General features: G+C 34.9%; 1 protein-coding gene across 1 annotated transcript in view; it reads left to right on the top strand.

Moving 5' to 3' along the window:
- The window catches only part of UBE2W (ubiquitin conjugating enzyme E2 W), a 76,968-nt gene that overhangs the window by 44,736 nt on the left and 12,919 nt on the right, over positions 1–19,313 (top strand). Inside the window, exons 3-5 of the mRNA XM_078441540.2 lie at positions 82–184; positions 10,285–10,440; positions 14,112–14,187. Of these exons, the coding sequence (XP_078297666.1) occupies positions 82–184; positions 10,285–10,440; positions 14,112–14,187 (335 nt within the window). The remainder of the gene's footprint in view (positions 1–81; positions 185–10,284; positions 10,441–14,111; positions 14,188–19,313) is intronic.

The following is a 19,313-nucleotide window of genomic DNA, read 5'->3' as shown; positions in this document are numbered from 1 at the left end:
AGGAAGTCTTCAGTGTTCCTTTTCTCTTTCTCATCCCAATTCCTCTTATCTGAAGTTTTTAAATTTTTTTTCCTGTTCTAGGTGGATTGTAGACATGGAAGGTGCACCAGGTACCTTATATGAAGGAGAAAAATTTCAACTTCTATTTAAGTTTAGTAGTCGATACCCTTTTGACTCTCCTCAGGTAACTGCCTTGCTTTTTAATATTTTATTGTGTTTTTAGATTATAGCAAAATACTAAATTAGTGCCTTTTTACTAAATGCAAACTTAAAAAAAGAAATCCATTATAATTATGTAAATAGATTTGTTCCTTTTTCTTATTTGTAATATAATCAAGATCTTAGGAACATTTACTTTATTGAGATTAGGACTTTGCTTTTGTACTTCCAAGAGGTTAACATTGTTCTTATTCATAGATGTTAGCGGAAAAGGGTTTGGAAATCTAACCCAGGCCCAGGGGTTGTGGGAGAATTTAACATTTTGGAATACCTGGAGGCACTTATTCCAAAATAAGATGATAGAATAATTGTGAGGAGGCAGTGCTTTGTTGAAAGGAACACTTTCTTGATTTTGCATGAACATGCTGTCTTTGTAGGCTTTTAGTACTGTAAAGATAGAACATGTTACAAGATGTTGAATATCTAAACATAAGCCCTAAATCTGATCATTATAATTTGAGGCACAGTTAGTTTAGGTAATGGGTTAATACTTAGACAAATGATAATGGTGATAGAACTTTTTTGAGAGCTGTTTAACTGGTGAATGATTAATCCTTGGAAGTTAGAGAAAAGGAGACTCTAGGATGGCGTCCACATTGCTGGCTTGGAAGATGGGTGAATGAGTTACTAGTGGCAAAATGTTAAGACTTAATGCCACCTGTGTCTCATATTGCTGGATAATGAGGTTATGGATAATGAAATTCCCCAAATACCTAAAATTCAACATTTGAAGTGCTAAAATACGTTATTTTTGAGGAAAATCATATTTTATTGCCACTTTAAATAGAATATACCTAACAGTGCTCTTGGCCATGTAGGGGTACAGATGGAAGCCAGTTATTGTATTGTGCTATAAATAAAGACGTCATTGTTTTAAGGCACAGAATTAAATGGAACTGGACTCTGAGTGCTACAGTTTTTTAATGTGAGCAGAAAATTAAGATAAGCTTATTTTTATTATTTCATAAAAATAAAGCCAAGGGTAATGACCTTTAGGCCTCTATAATAAGCACCTGTAGACTATGATCAGAAACCAAAGCAAACATCTTCTTTCTCTCTAGAAAACCATCTTCACCTTTTGTTGCCTTTTGGCTTATCAGCATCATTTCAGATTGTTAATGCTTAAAGGCAGTGTGGTCTCAGGTATCCCCTTCTCACCTTCAACCTGTTCTACTTCACTTCAGCTAAGTTTTTGGAAGGTATATGAAGGAAGAATGTGATTTTTGAACTCCAAAATGTTGACTAGAGGGATATTGGAGAAGGCTTACTCCAGGAGCCCACAGATTGTTTTTTCATGTTTTATCAGAGGAAGATAATATTTCTGTAAATAGGAACCAAGGCAAAAGTGTCCTCTAAACTCTCTCCTTAGCATTTAATTCTAAATCAAATATCACTCTGCAGCATCATTTGAATTTCATCTTGAATATTTCTGTAAGTTAGAACATATATAATGAATTCTATCATATCTCAAAAATTTTTTTTGTCCTTCCCTGGTTTGACTTCTGCCCACTTTTCTGATTCTTCTGATTTGGGATTCTTTATTCACTACCCCTGATACTTCTCACTCTTTTCTCTAATGTCTTCAACCATTTTAAGCAGCTAACTCCCAGATCTACAGTTATGTGTACAACCTCTTCCTGAGGTTTAATTTCACACCCTTGTTGGATGTTGCTACTTAAGTACCTCCAGATGTCTCAAATTTAACACTTCTAAACTCAAATCTTTTCCAATAATAAAATAAGAAAAAAAAAATTTTTCCTTGGGTTATTGTCCATCTGTCTGCTTTTGTTGAAATTCTTTTCTTCACCGTTAAATGCAGCTTTTGAGGTCCTTTTGCAGTGCTTAAGTCAGTCCCTTCTTATCTTACAGTCAGTGGTGTACTCCCGAGTTTCTGTCTTTCATGCGGGCTATTATGTAATAGCCTCTAGTTCTTTCCATCCCCCACCATCCTTTTACAGTGCTGTTAGATTTCTCTGAAGGCGCAATTACCTCATTGGTTTGCACAGACACACAACACTACCACCGCTACTACAACAATCCCTATCCTCCTCCATAAAACTTCTAATGCCTCACATTTACCTCCATGACTTCTATGTAGTAATATTTGTATCATATACTGTAAATTCCATTCTGATTTTGTCTTGTAACAGCTCTAATGAAGTGGTTAGGGAAGATGGATTCATTCTCGTAAGTGAAGAAAGTGAAGTCTATAGAAGTAAAATGTCTTGTTCATGGTTTAAAAGCTAACTTGTAGGATAGTCAAGACTTAAAACCCAAGTTACCTCTTTCCATGCTGCCAATTAGGTCTGAGTACCAGAATGGGGAAAATGCCTATTTATCTAGACAGTAATAGTATCTCTAAAAGTGAAGGATTGTATATAGAATGATAACTTTGAAAGCTCCGGGCAGTTGTTCCCAGTCTTTTGGACTGTGGGGATTCCTTTTTTTCTTTTTTTTTTTTACCCACTCTTCTCATGGTTTTTATTCAACATTGATTTATTCAATGTGTGTGTGTGTGTGTGTGTGTGTGTGTGTGTGTGTGTGTGTGTATGTTTTTTAATCCAAGTTAGTTAACATATAGCATAATACTGGTTTCAGGAATAGAATTTAGTGATTCATCACTTACATACAACACCCAGTGCTCATCACAAGTGCCCTCCTTAATGCCCATTACCCATTTAGCCCATCCTCCCACCCAGCACCCCTCCAGCAACCCCTAGTTTGTTCTCTGTATTTAAGAGTCTCTTTTTGCCTCCCTCTCTGTTTTTATCTTATTTTTCCTTCCCTTTCCCTATGTTCATCTGTTGAGTTTCTGAAATTCCACATATGAGTGAAATCATATGTCTTGACTGATTTATTTCGCCTAGCATAGTATACTCTAGTTTATCCATGTTGTCGCAAATGGCAAGATTTCGTTCTTTTTGGTTGCAGAGTAGTATTCCATTGTGTATATATACACCACATCTTCTTTGAGGATTCCTTTTTAACATCACTCCACAGAAGCTGTGTATTCTAGTATCCATGATTGAGAAGAGCTGCTCTAAGTCTAGTAATACTTTAAAATTATTTTTTTAGCTTTTATTAATCACATCGTCTATATGATTAGAAAATAATTATAATGGTCTAACAGTCAGTTGCTTGATGTGCATATCAACTTTGAGGTTTTCCAATAACTGAAACTTTCCATTGGTCTATTGCCCTGGGGAAGTGATTAGAACCACTCCAAGGCAGTAAAATTCCTCATTCACCACAGATTTTATTTGATGAGACCCAGAAACACTGGCAGTTTCTGGAAAATTAGTTTTTGATCTTCCTGTGCAATAATTAGTACTGAATATACCACTACTTACAAAAGTAGAATTTGGGAAAATAAACCTAAAATAAGCCAGTCTGTTGTGAGCTTAGTACTTTTGCATCTGTAAGTTAGATCTTTAAGACTGTATTAACTTTATAGTCTTTTGTGTTTTCTTTCCCTACTAGTTTTAGTTAATTTCTCATATATCTCACTTTATAGTGAAAAAGCTGCCTGTCTAAACAGGTGTTTGGCCCGGTCATTTGCTTTAAAAGAAACAATAACGACAACAAAACCTTTTTATATTAGGAGCAGAGATGAGGCACTTTTCCATCACTGTTTTCTGCTAATGTGCACTTACCATCAGCCATACAGAAAATAAAATATCTTTCTGTATTATATTGTTTTTCTGTGCTAGGATCCAGGTAAGTGATTGGTTGGTTTTGAATTAATGGGTATTTAAACATGAATTATGTGCCAAATACTGTGCTCTGTACTTGAGAGATAAAAAAGAGTACAGAAATTAAAAGGCATCGGGCCTGCCTTTAATAATTGGTTAGGTATGTGGATAGTCAGACACAGATTAATTCATTCTGTAAGGGGTGGAGGGCATAGGTATGAGAGATAATTTGGGCTGGAGGGTCCATCATAAATGGTGTAGGACATTTATATCCCATTGTAAGAATTTTGACTTTTACTCAGAATGAGATGAAAAATCTTTGAATATTTTGAGCAGAGGAATGACATCCTACTTAAAAGGAAAAATGTGGCTGTTGTGTGGCACATTGATTGTTGGGTGTACAAGAGTACAGGGAGACCAGACTATTATTGCATTAATCCAGGTGAGAGGTGATGGTGGCTTGCACCAGAAGGGTAGCAGTGGAGACTATGGAAGGTGGCCATATTTTGGACCTTTAAAGGTTGAGCCAACAGGATTTGCTCATGAATTGAGGAATATGAATGAGGGAAAGGAGACAGAGAAGACTTCCACAACTTTTGACCTAGGCAACTAGATGGACCATAAATTGAAGTATGAATTCTATGCTTTGGGAGCAAAAGGGAAAGCAGTGACCAATTTAGATTAAGATGAGGAGACCGTGGGGCGCCTGGTTGGCTCAGTCGGTTAAGCGGCCGACTTCAGCTCAGGTCACGATCTCGCGGTCCGTGAGTTCGAGCCCCGCGTCGGGCTCTGGGCTGATGGCTCAGAGCCTGGAGCCTGCTTCCGATTCTGTGTCTCCCTCTCTCTCTGCCCCTCCCCCATTCATGCTCTGTCTCTGTCTCAAAAATAAATAAAACGTTAAAAAAAAATTAAAAAAAAAAAAAAGATGAGACAGAAAAACCTGTTTGTACTGGGACTTAAAGTACAGGAAGAATTTATGTCAAAAGTGGAGCAAGTCACAAGAAGACGTGGCCTCTTCTGAGATTTGTGAGCAAATATAGTTTTATGTATAGATGCTGGAGGGCTGTGGGAGAAGATGAAAAAGGAAGGATGTTTTGGGGTTTATCCAAGAGAGTCTTGCAGTATGAAGGATTTGGAGATTTATCTCGAAGCAATTGGGAGGTATGGTCTCCATCCAAACTGTGAAGTCCTCAAGTTTAGTGTCTAGTGTTTTGCTTCTTTTCCTTTCTACTTCGTCACATTAGCAGCCCTTCTGTTCCAAATATCTATGATCTTATACCGTCTTTCTCTGTCAAAACATCCCATTTGAATGCAATGAGACTGAAACACATCTATATTATCTTGCAAATGTCCTGGTTATACCTTGTTTTTAATTAAGCTTTTCAACTCTTAATTTTTGTTGAAGAAATTTTAGGCATTTTAGAAACAGGTGGGGAAGTATTTTTTTAGGGGGAAGAGAACACTGTACTTGGTCCTGAAACCATACTGATTTGTGCTGGAAATATAGTTGCCTTGATTACAAAGCTTTAGAAACACTGGGGCAGGTCGCTTTCTCCTTATCCCCCTTCCTATTCATGCCCCCTCAACGTGGACCCTTTCGTTCTGTTGCTCAATACTCCTTCATTGCAGAGATCCAGAAAATAGTGTTCTCACAGTGTGATTCTCCTTGTTCTTTCATGTGAAGGGGGTTAAGCTTTCCAAAGTTTTAAATAACCATTTTTATTGCTTTAAGTTGTCTAGCATCTAGGATACCTGATGAGGGAAAAGTGAACAGTGAACCCTATTTGTTGAAGTCTGGTAAAGCAGAGGGAAGATAAATGGAGAGGACTGGTAGGCTAGAAGAACACAGCTTGTAAAGGAGAGAGAAGGTACCATCCAGGGAACCCAAGTTTAGTTTCATTGTATCCAGGAATTTTGTCTGTGTAATACTTGAACTACTTGATGCTACTAATACATATTAAATGACTGAAAGGGGAGCATTGAATTAAAAACTATGCTAAAACTGCAAATCTCCAGTTATTTTTGTCAGATATTTACCATTTGTGCTAGCCTGCCTATATTATACATTATGAATAATTACATATCTGATTCCAACAAACTTTGCTTTTATGTTCAATTTCTATAGTTGCCCATTGAGTCTTGTCATCTACTTACAGTTTTAATAAGGGAAAACATTTCCTTATATTGTTCCTAGGGAAATCTTTGTATCCATTTTGTAGATTGGCTTTTATATTTTATAGCCTGTTTTTTACTACTTATTCTTGTCATGTGTTTTGACCTAGTTTGACACTATATTAGGTTACTCACTTTCTAATTAGTTGCAGAACATTAGTGTGAACTCAGTAGTATATGCCTTCCTTGTGGTCAGATCTCAGTATTTGTGGGCTCATCCAGTATCGACTTGATGTTTGGAAATCCTAATGTACTAGTACCATGAATTTCATATTAGAAACAGTTACCTAATTTCCATTCTTTATTTTGTCACTGTCAGTGGCTTTCATTCTCAGATTAGTAGTTTTATGAAAGACACTACGTTTGGTACCAAAAGTTACCCAGGGGTTGGCTTGCTTAAAACTTTAGGTTAGATGTGCTTACTTACCTCCAAAATTATGCGGATTCTGAGCATAGTTTTCTTAGATCTCACCTACTGTGGAAAATACACCGTAATGATAGATATTTGGAAATTTAGAGATGTCTGAGGACTGTTTCTCATGCAGACTCAGAACTTCAGATGTGATTCACGTGCATTAGATCTAAAATCATTAGATCTAAAATCATGGCTTTTTTCCCATAAAACAGCTTATTCTTTAAAATCTGTACTTCCATTTGTTTGGTTTATGCAGTAGGGAGTGTGTGCAGTCTCTGTTAACTGTTTATATGCTAAATTTGAATTTGAATAAATTATTTAAAAAATAAATAACTTTTAAAATAAAGAAATTAGCAATGTTCTTATTCCCTTTTGTTTCAAATTCATTGTATTCAGTTGTCTTCTTAAATCTGTTTTGGTTTTGTCAGTTACTTGGGATTCCCCTCAAAAAGTTTTTTAATTCTGAAAACAGCTCTTCATCTCTTAAATGTTCAGAACTTGCTTGGCTGCAGTTAAATAACTGAAATGTCCATTTCCTCCTTTGGATTGTACTGTGTGTTAAATAAATGAAGATGGTTAAGAGCATGATCTAAAAGAAATTCAGCCTTGGTTACTTTCCCCATTACATGCAAAGAACCAGAATCACAGAGTTTAAAACTGTCTGTGGAAGCTGCTTACCAGCCTTTTTACATGAATAAGCTGTTGAAAAAAGTTTTTTCTTTTATTTCAGGGGTTCATCCTGGAATGCCAGTTACATCTGGCATGTAAACTCAGCCTTTCCATGTTTAGGCAAACTTCTAAAATTCTGTATCTGGCAGGTTAGGTCCTAGGGGCTATCTTAATATGTGCAGCTATTGATTCCGCTGTTTTTAGGCTGGCTGCATTGGCCCTGCATGCAGCATGTTAAAAAGCCCCAGCTTTTTTTTTTTTTTTTTTTTTTTTTAAAGGTTTATTGAGATCTGATTAAGTTTATTACTTCAGTTCCCTTAGAGTTCAGAGCTGTTTCTGTCTTGATTTCTGGCTCTCCTCTGTGCTTGTCAGGGTCTGCTGCTCCTGCTGTAGGTGTCTTCTACTGCATTTCATCCCTTCTCTCCTGATGTCCTTGTTCGTGGGCCCTTCTTGGCTCTCAGGCCAAGTGATTTAGTTTGTAATCCATTCTAAGAGAAATACTCCTTTCCTTCTGCCTTGTGAATTGGCTATTCGAAGCATGTTGTGATAACCTTTGTATCTTGCTGTGTATTTTCCTTGATGGTCGCTGATGCATGCAAAGAAGATATCTTAGCAGTTCTTCATTTTTTGGTACTTTCAGAGCACTATTCTGTGTGACTTTTTAAAAAGGAGACCTTACTGGAAAAGAACCATCCTTTAAAATATATTTCGTGGCCAGGGGATAAGGTCTTGCTTGGGCACTATTTGTGTTATTACTGAAAATACCCTACTGGCCAAATGGGATTTTGTGGCAGAATGAATCCCCCAGAGCAGATGCATATTCTGTGAGATTATAAACTCAAACTCTAGAAATCTACAACACATTGTGGGAATATCAAATGCATATAATAAACTACATGTTTATAAAAAATAGAATTTAAAGTAATTGTGGATAGACTCAAAAAGTATGGAGCTGCAAGACCATTTAAGCAGTCATTTCCTTTTAGGGTAGCACTTTTTTAGCAAAAAAGTGAATGAAAAGGGTAATAACACTGATAGATAAAATTGAGATAAATAATATGCTTTAAACACAGCTGTGCCAGAGTCAGGGATTGGGTGGTCTTCTACAATCAGGCAGAGCAAGTAACTTGATATCTCTTATTTTGAGACTTATTTTTAGTTTTCAGCTTTAGTTTAGCTCTTTTCAGTGGAAATGGAGGGTGCATGACCAGAATTTAAAGAAATAAAAATATGCAAATGTGCAAAGTTATTCCTTTGAGAAGAAAATTCCTTTTGTTGTCTTATATTAGCTTCAGCCAGGCAATGAGTTCCATATGTTAGTAGTATATTTGAAGTGTTAGAGGACTCCTGCTTATGAAAGAGTGCTTTGTTAAAATGTAAATATTTGTGAAATTATAATAAAGTCAGAATTGTTAGATAGATATTTTAAAATAAAAGCAAAAACCCAGCTTATGATAACTTTCCATAACATCCCATATTAAATAATGACATACCTTACCCTAGCCATACTTATTTCACTGGCTTTCTATAAAAGGGAAAATAAGTTATGCCTAGAGTAACAAATACTTCATCAGTTTCTGACATAACTGACGGTAGGGTTTCTTACTAAGATTTTGCTGTACCCAAGTGTGAGGCAGTTTGTAGGGCTGAGAGAGATTACTGTAAGTCTCTTTTGGGAAGTACTGGTTTATATTTGATGAGCTGTATAAAAATCTCATCATACCTATTGAATCTGTATCTATGAATGTGGGACTCTTGAATTCTTATTTTTAACCAAACCTTCAGGTGATTTTTTTTTTTTTAAGGTCAGGTCAGAAATTAGTAATTACTACTAAACAACAGAATAAAAATGGTACATCTTACTGCAGCATAAAATTAATGTAAAGATTGGTGGATTAATTTTTATATCAAAATAAGTAATTTTTTATGAAGTAACATATATAAGCATTCTTAAATATTAGACTTCTGCCTTCTTTGTCCTACTTTGGACTGTGCTTACAGATTCATCAGAATGTATGAATTCATTCTCTTGCCCATTCAGATGCTTAGTGTACATAAGGGTTTTGTTTTTAAATATGGAGTTATGTGTTTATTTTTGTTTTTTTTAATACATTTAGTATGTATGTATTTATTCCTTCATTCATTCTTTTTTTTTGAGAGAGAGAGAGAATGTACACATGAGTGTAGGAGGGGCAGAGAGAGGATCATAAGCAGGCTTTACACTGAGGGTGGAGCCCCAATGGGGTTGGATCCCACAACCCTGGGATCATGACCTGAGCCAAAATCAAGAGTCGGACGCTCAACCAACTGAGCCACCCAGGCGTCCCAGTGTAGATACGTTTAAGAAGCACTACTAACAGGATTCTTAGTGAATTATTAGGGCAAAGGAGGGAATAATAGATTTATTACCTTTCAAAAAACAGTGCTGAGGCAAGGAAAGTTGGAGAAAGGAAAAATTGTTAGAAGAATTGAGTAGAAGAGGCAGAGAAAAACAAGTAATTGGGAGACTCATTCAACCATTGTGTGTGTGTGTGTGTGTGTGTGTGTGTGTGTGTGTGTGTGTGTATGTAAGCACATAGTTATTTGCTGATTAATAAATAGTAATTTGTATCCATCATAATGGACGAGTGAGTTTAGAGCAGGTGTTATATATAGCAGTCATTTCCTTTTGCATGTAGTACCTTAGGTGATAGCATTGTTACAGGTGGAAGGGGATGCTCCTATCATCTAGAATTCATGTTGTCCCCAAATTGAATACTTTCATATGATTTCTATATGCAGAGAGCAACGAGTAGAATTTGAAAAAGCATTCTTATAAATATAGTAGTCTTTTGCTAGGCTAAAAATGCATGATTAATTTATGAATTTTTAAAAGGAATTTGTGAAAAATAGTTGAAATAAAAAATAGATGATCTGGGCTTTTTCCCTATGTGTACCATTCCCTACGTGCTCATTCATACAGTGAAACCAGTTCTTCGTGAATTGATGAGAATAAACAATGAGCAGTTATTTTTTAGTTGCTTAGTTGGTTTTTAGAATAATAAGTTCTGTGGAGAATATTTTATTTCTTGATAACACAGAATATTTGAGTGTTAATGGAATTTTATTCTTTCTTAGGTCATGTTTACTGGTGAAAATATTCCTGTTCATCCTCATGTTTATAGCAATGGTCATATCTGTTTATCCATTCTAACAGAAGACTGGTCCCCAGCGCTCTCAGTCCAATCAGTTTGTCTTAGCATTATTAGCATGCTTTCCAGCTGCAAAGAAAAGGTAGGACTTTTCAGAATTATTCCAAGTAATATCTTTTCTTTTAGTTTGGGTAAGAAACTATTTTAATACATGATTTATTTGAAAGACTTAATGCCTTTTATTATGAAGTTATAGGTAATATCATGTTTAGTAATAGATTGGAAAATTACTGTGGTAATTTTTCATTCCACGTAGACGTCAGACATTGTTTTATATTTCTTAAACAGAAAAGTTCTGCAGATTTCTTAAATAATCTGAATTTTATTTCTGTAAGCATACACAGGGCAAATGTGTACAAGAAATTCTTGCTTCTGGATTTCACAATGGAAAGCCCCAGGAACAAGTTTTCATAGCTCCCTTCTCCACTCTGTTGGCTTCCACCCTATCATCCTCTTTTAGGGAATTTCCCAGGAGCCAGAGCTTTCCTATCATTATGATCATCATAATGACTAGGTTGAAGGAGGAGGATTAGATTACCAGTAGAATTTTCAGGACTTCCCTCTAATTCTCCTTTACTAATCCACAGATCCTGTATCTGATGGAAAGGCAAAAATTACCAGAAACAAAAATCAAATGAGTCAAACTTAGGATACCCTTTTAAAGTATCTAAATCCTGCGTGCATTTCTGATCTTCTTGTCATTTCTGCCTGAGGGTTAGTGTAGCACAGTATTCATATATTTCTATATTTTAAAGACTCTCTTTCATAAGGGTTTTCTTTTGTATTCGGTTTAAAGGAGAAACAAATTTACCTTATGTATTAGGGGGTCTGTGGGGTTATTTCAGCATTTTTTTTCCTGTGTTCTCCAAATTCACCTGTCATTTTTACTAAATTAGTGTTTAGAGAACTTGAAGGTTAGTAGCTCATTTTTAAATGGTAAGTTCTCTAGACTCTGAAACACCAAGACACTGTTTGCAAAGTAAGTTTCTTGGAATGTTAGTTCCATAAGATGTTTCTTGGTGTTAGTTTTAAAAAAACAAATAGGTTTTTTTTTGTTCAAAGAAGTATGAGAAATAATGGTTTAAATTGTATTTTTTAAAAATATGGCATTATAAGCCCTTAATGTACAGTTTTATATACCTAATATAAGAAAGAAAAAAACTTCCGGCGGTAAACTGTTACACCATTAGTTAAAAGGTATATATCCCCATTCAGGAATATTAAAATGTGCAGAAAAATGTACACCTTAGAATAGAGGAAATAAGGTACATACTATCTAATTGTGGTATGACTTTTTAATTTAAGTTTCCTCTTTCCCTGTGGGCTTTTTCACATTGCATATAAAGGCTACGCTTGAGCTTTTGTTAACCCCAAGGGCTTTGGAAACAACTCTTACTCATTTATTGCTTCCATATTTTCTCATCCCCCACACTTCCAATCCCAGCATACATAAAAATTTTTAGGTGTAGAGCAGAGCAGTTTGCAGTTACAAAGACTTCTGTGCCCGTGTTAATGTTTAATGTCTTCAGAAAGGTGAGGCAGTTAAGTATAAAATTTAATAAGAAAAATTGAGATGAACACCAGTGATGTGTGCACATAACTCTTGCATGTGCCTTGAATTAATTAGCACTTTTTTGCATTTTAATGTAATTTAAAATAAGTGTAATGATTTACTATTAAAAGCTAGAAATGACTGTATTCTTTACCTCCTTTATCCTTTTCTAATCCTCACTATTCACATTTCAGTTTTCTACTACTAGTTTTCTTGCATAGTTAGTAAATGACGAATTATTCCATTTAAATTATTGGCAAGCTATGTTATATAATATAAACTTCATTATATTTAAACAAGATAATAATCTGGAAGCTAGAATTCTGGCCACATTAGTTCTGTGAAATATGAGGAAAATTCAGCAAACATTTTGTAGGTACCTACTAGGTGCTGTTTTTACTGTGTTAAGTACAAGGTTACAAACATGAAGAGGAAACTTGGTTTGAAACTGAGGGGATCTAGCTCCAAACAAGCTTTTAAAAGTCTTTTAACTACTCACCAAAAGCTCTTCTTTTAAAAGAGGTGAATTTTACTCTGTGGCCAATGTGGTGCTGTGAGTTTCACTTTAATATTTGAGTTGAATACAAATTTTAATTTTTACTATAAGCATTTGGGAACTTTGATTTAGTCATAATTCTTTCACTCCAGTTTTCTTTTTCACAGGCAAGAATGGTTCCCTAAACTGAGGACATTTAAATCCATTATGTTAGTAGATTTCAGTAGTTAAAAATAATTTCTGATATTGAGAGGCCTTTCAGTAATCTACCATTTATTCTCAGTGCCCTTGTAATATAGATTGTCCAAACTTTCCAGCTTGTATTCAGTTCCTAAAACAATTTTGGTAATCCATCTTTTTGTATAGTTACTTTATTTTTCTAAGAACCATGTCTCTGTGATCACTTAGTATTTTGGTTGTATTCTTGACTTAAGCAAATAGAATGAGTGTATTTTCTTCCTTAAACATATATATATATATATATATATATATATATATATATATATATATATATTTTTTTTTTTTTTTTTTTTTTTTTTAAGATTGGGTTCTAATCAATATACAGAGAAAATGAGTTTATGAAATTTGTTGCAGTGGTAGCAGTTTATTCCACGTGAACACAGATTATGACTTTGCAGGACAAACAGCAACAGACCATCTATTCTTTGAGGTAGCCAGGCATCTCATTTCATAATATTAATTTTTCAGGTATTTTCTTAATTTGTGTCAGCAGGGTAATCTTGGGATAGCTGTTTAACATCTTATACTCTACTCTTCCCTTTTGTTAAATCACTATTAACATTGACTTATAAGAGCGTTATAAGGCTCAACTAAGATCAGAGTTCTGTACCTGAGTTATAGAAGTGCCAAGTGGACTGCCTATCTCCCTTCCTGTTGTCTAGGCAGTCCTGCTCGCCATTAGTTGTTGGTTGGACCTATCATATTACCTACTAACCTGCCCTCAGTGGCTTTAGTACAAACTTGACATGTTTCCAAATTTTTGTAGAGAGTCACATATTTGTTTTGTGTAACCAGTATCCAACATTTTCAGGGAAATTCCCTTCCATAATCTGTCGTCAGTGTTGTTGGCATCACTTTTCCTGCTATAGCTCCCTTGGAGAGCTGCCATATGTTTCTAATAATATGCTAGTCGGGACATATGTATAGCAGAAATGCCAACATAGCTTTTCCCCTTTTTTCTTTTTATATATTGTTTGGAAACTGAATCCTTTAGTTTGTCCTTGGTGGTACTATCTTACAGGAAAACCATAATTCTTTGTGGAGGTCTATAAGTTGTTGTTAGTTTCTCAGACAAACCTAATAAAGTAGACTTCTCTGCCTTTTTTTTCTTTTTTTTTTTTAATTAGTTTATAGAAGTAATTACTAAATTATTTCTAGGGAGATAAATGAAAGCAAAATTCTTTAAAACCTAATGCTACCACTTTGGGTTAATAGTTGGAACCTAATCCAAATCACACATGCATACCTTTATTTTATTTTATTTTATTTTATTTTATTTTATTTTATTTTTTAATTTCAGTGTCAAGACTCTACTTTTCCTGGAATATATTCATTTGTGCTACATAAACATTTGTATTTTTTATGCTGTCTGTAATAATTCTGCTAAAGCTTTTATTAAAACTGTCTCCTTAAATCTTCTTCTATTTTATAACTTCTTATCTATTTAAATTCTTTTTGGTTTCAGAGACGACCACCAGATAATTCTTTTTATGTTCGAACATGTAACAAGAATCCAAAGAAAACAAAATGGTGGTATCATGGTAAGCAGTTTTATTTTAGCATTTTGGTTTGAAAGATTATATATGTTTGGGGAAAAGAAGGGAATATATAACTGATGTAATTTTGTAATATAGAGAAGAGTCTTTAAAATATTTAAGACATTTAATGGATACACTGGACTAGATTTTTAATGGGGCACATAAAATCATACCTATCACGTAAGTAAAATCTAAAACCACTTTAACATTCTAAAATGCTACCATTTTATCACTAAAAAAGAGTCTTTAATAATCTTTAAGTAAAATTGAAATTAGTTATTTGGAAACCTGTTAACTTAAAATAGAAATTTTGATGTCTTTTGTAATTACTTAATTCTGGTACTGTTCTTAGTGGCAGGAGGGGGAGTCACATTGTAAGAGATGATCCATTAAATAAAGCTCTCCCTATTCTAATAGTTAGCCCTCAAAAATTTGTGGTTTTTCTGATTGTAGCTGTGTGAATACAGTACTCTCCCTGATTTTGTTTTACTGATTCTGTTGGGAGAGTGCTGGTAGCTTTTTAGTTGAAAACTGCCAGTCTTTTCTAAACTGACTTCACCTCTTCCTTAAAGAGGTATATTTGAAATTCACAACAAAAATTTTATACTCTTCAGTGTACTTTTTGAAGGGAGTGAACAAAACCACTCTGATGTATTCATCAGAGCATTTCCTTTATTTTTCTTTTTTTAAATGTTAGCCTAATAAGAAATGAGAACTGACAGCTCATTAGTAAGAGTATGATCTTTCCCCCCTTATCTTTCTATCAATTGTGAAACCTTCTGTTACCTGAGTTAATTTGAGTCAATTAAAAACTTTTTAAATTATAAAGTTCTGTAGGTGTTGAGATAAGTGATGGCTAGAATCAATACAATAGCACTATGCCAACAGTTACATGTTAGAAAGCATAGTGAAAGAGGAATGCCCCTAAGAGCCATGGAAAGGTAAATACTCATGTTAATGACAGTTATAGATGACCTAGAAGAAAAAATGGCAAAACTTGTAAGAGCTATCAAAAAATAGAGATATTTGATGACAAACTAGTATTATATAATTTTCAAATTATAGATTTAATATAATTTAGTAAAAATCCGGTGGAATGATGGGTGAGTGCTTGGAAGTTGGAAAAAAATAATAGGTGAGAAGAGCAGTTTGGATTTTGAACTAAAGGATAATGAAAGAGAAATGGTCTACTAAATACCAAAACATATTAATGCAAGAATAGACATCAAAATAGAATTACTCTTTCCTAGGCCTTTTTATATATAAGATTTGAATATATGGTGAATTAGGTGTCACAAATCAGAAGGCAAAAAATTATTTAGTAAGTTAACCTGTTAGAAAGTTGGTAATCATTTTGGGAAAGAAAAGTTTACATTTTTACTTCATATATAAAATATTTCCTGTGGATCGAATTAAGTACTTTTTTTTAAACAAGGGAAAATATTTTCTTAAAGTTCGGGATCATCTCTAGAGGAAGGAAGAATTTCTGAAATCAAAAGGAATCACAAATGTTAAATATTAAAGAGTTGTGTGAAAATTTAAACCTTTTAGAAAAACCTCAAACACAGCCAACCTTTATTTTAAAAATGTGAAAAACACTTATAGTTTATTAAAAATAAAGACCATTTATGAGAGTTGCTTAACATAATAAATAAAATTAATAAAAAGCATTGGCCAAAACTTCACAGTAAAATAATTACAGATTTAATATTTTGAAATTATTTTTGAATTGGCAGAGTTGTATAAAATGAGTGCAATCTTGGAAAAGAGTAAAGAGTAGAAAAAAAATAGTGCTTTCGTATTTGTTGATGGTATAGCAAGTTCAGCAATATTTAACAAAGTTTAAGATCAAGACTTTTGTCTGAGTTACCAATTTCTGAGAATCCATCCTAAGAAAATCATCTTTTAATTTTTTTTTTAAATATTTATTTATTTTTGAGAGAGACAAAGACAGAGGGTGAGCAAGGGAGGCGCAGAGAGAGAGGGAGACACAGAATCCGAAGCAGGCTCCAGGCTCTGAGCTGTCAGCACAGAGCCTGATGCGGGGCTTGAACTCATGAACTGCGAGACCATGACCTGAGCCCAAGTCGGATGTTTAACTGACTAAGCCACCTAGGTGCCCCAATCCTAAGAAAATCATTTTTAAAACAAGAAGTGTTTTATACATGGAATGTTCAGTGGAGGATTATTTATAATACACACTATTTGTTATCTTATGTACTATTTGCCTGGATTCATTCCAGGCACAGACATGCACACAAACACACCTACCTCAACGAATCCTTCCGCTACACACACCCTCAGGAACTCCTTCAGCAAAGTCTTGTTGATTGCTTTCTCTTTTAAAGAATTTAATAAACTTTATTGCTGTGCCTAGAATGCTGGTTTTGTTTTAGTCTTTAAGATATCCCCAGATAGGGGCGCCTGGGTGGCGCAGTCGGTTAAGCGTCCGACTTCAGCCAGGTCACGATCTCGCGGTCCGTGAGTTCGAGCCCCGCGTCAGGCTCTGGGCTGATGGCTCGGAGCCTGGAGCCTGTTTCCGATTCTGTGTCTCCCTCTCTCTCTGCCCCTCCCCCGTTCATGCTCTGTCTCTCTCTGTCCCAAAAATAAATAAAAAATGTTAAAAAAAAAAAAAAAAAAAAAGATATCCCCAGATAATTCTGATAGAGCTTGACGCTTGAGGACTACCGTTACAGGGATTCTGAGATATAAAAGGACAGGTTTCCATATAAAATGAATTAATAATCAGACTTAAGGAATTCTTTCTGAGCACTGAAAGTCTACTAAAACATTTAAGACCCTACTTTAAGTAAACAGCCCTTTAATTCAATTTACACTGCTGGCTTGTCATTCTTTTTCATCCTCTTGCCTAGGACCAAACACCAAACTACCTCTTCCTTCCAAAAAAAAAAAATTCTTGAGTGTCACAGACCCTGTATCTTAGCATAGAAAGTCCCAGATTCATCAAAAATTCAGATTAGTCAATCAATATTGACAAACACACTAAATCAAACATGTTTTAAAGTGTCAAAGTTCTAAAGATAGTATAGTCCTTCTGTTTCAAACTCAACTTCACTAATCATAAAAAAATGCCCCGTTGTTTTTTCCATAGATTTTAAGCCACTTGTGTTTTCTAATAAAACTTGAGAGGAAATTGCCTTGGAGTGATGAATTTTAAAAATACATATAATTTGAACGTATAAACTGCTATCTTGCCTCAGTGTGTTCGTACATTTTCCCTTCCTTACTCCCTGGTAGGGAAATTTCAGAAAGATACAGTCTTTTGGGCCCTCTGATGCTGCCTTATATAGATAAAAGGACTTATGAGAAGTCCTTTATCCAAGAATATTCCCAGAATTTCTCATTACGTGCTGTTGAATAAGAAATGGAGAGGGGCGCTTGGGTGGCTCAGTTGGTTAAGCATCCAACTCTTGGTTTTGGCTCAGGTCATGATCTCACGGTCATGGAATTGAGCCCCATGTCCAGCTCTATGCTGACTGTGGAGCCTGCTTGGGATTCTCCTTCTCCCTCTTCTCTCTGCCCCTCCCCTACTCTCTGTCTTTCAAAATAAATAAATAAACTTTAAAAAAAAAAGAGATGGAGAAAAGTCCCATAGGGAAACTAGAAATATAAAATTAATTATTTAAAACAAAATACACTTCATAGAAGTTATTTTTCATAGTTAATAGTTTTTATCTGTTAACTGAGAAATTTATACTCTCATTACTAAAATAGAAAAAGTCTTTTAATAGGTTGGACTATTACATTCTCCACCTTAGCCAAAAAGCACTAAGAAAAGAGAGGCTTTTCAAACTAAATTAGCTTCTTAATGTCCAGGAGTTCATTTTACCAATAAACAGACTAAAAGTGTCTCTCCCCCTTCCTGCCCCCAAAATACAAATTAGCCATCTTTAAAGGACTGGATTGTATTTCAACTAAATTATGACTATTCTAGCTCAGTTTCCAGTCCCAGGTACAGATACATTTTTTTCATTTACAGATAATTCTGTTTAAAACATTCTCAGATTATTGATTTACAGTGACTGTTCTTAACTCAGTATGTTTTGTACTCATGCTTGAACCCTGCATACCTTAATCATTCCCCTCCCAGAATCTCTTTAAATCGACAGTTTGCTTCATGAGTGACCATCATATGAAATCAAGAAAGGGTAATACTAGTTATACTTTGAGATGATAGAGCAGCTGCTCTTTCATAAAGGTGAGTGGGTATAGACAGTCTTCCTTGAACTTTTCCTTCATCTTTAAAAACTAAAGCATTTCAGCTGTGTAGCATATATTATCTCTGCCTTTATACATTTCAGAGTGATAGTTATAAGCAATGTGAGAAATAGCTCACCTTGACCTTACAGCTGAATTTGAAAAATCTTATCAAAAAGGTAATCATACTCTCACTCATAAAGCAGAATACGTCAGCTTTGTTTTGAGTTTTCCAGATGTCAGCTTATATGTTTTTCTGTTTAGCTGCGTTAGTTCCAAAAGATCTTCATTGATCAATCATGTTCTCCTTATAACACCAAATTACCAAGAAATATGGACTCTTGTTATTTCTTAGTATCATCTAATTCTGAAAGGGCTACAAGGTCAGGCCAGTGTCCTGACATGACCTACAAACTTAAACAAAAAGATCCAGAGACTAAATAAAGACTTGCTGGGAATTGGATGAACTTACTGAAACACTTACCATTTCAATTTCTAGAAGCCAAGCAGAATTGTGGGCCTCAGGTATAGGCTCCACAGTCCTTGGGTCAACGTGGGTCAGAGTGTTCGTCAGTGTTTGTAATCAAAAGAGACAAGGGAGGTTTGGGTTTAGTTTCATAATATCTATGCACTTGAGAGGGCTTCCTGGCTGCAGGATGAATGCCACTATTAATGAAAAACAATAATTCAGCAGTTCAGTAGATCTCCTGGATTTGGAAGAGTAGGTTTCTGCTGATACACCAGACTTGAGCTGCCAGATAGATACCAGTGTTGGGTGCTTGAAAAATAAGCCTCTTTCAACTTAAATCTGTGATCTTCCACGTTGTTAGTATACTTTGAAAATGTAGGACAGTCACTGCTACCCTACTGTTACTCTCTTTGTAGTATCATATCTTCTGCATTTCTTTCTG

Source organism: Panthera onca, chromosome F2 (assembly GCF_046562875.1).
Source record: "Panthera onca isolate mPanOnc1 chromosome F2, mPanOnc1 haplotype 2, whole genome shotgun sequence".
Lineage (NCBI taxonomy): Eukaryota > Metazoa > Chordata > Mammalia > Carnivora > Felidae > Panthera > Panthera onca.
The sequence above is the reverse complement of the archived record's forward strand: the minus strand, read 5'-3'. Positions and strand labels throughout refer to the sequence as shown.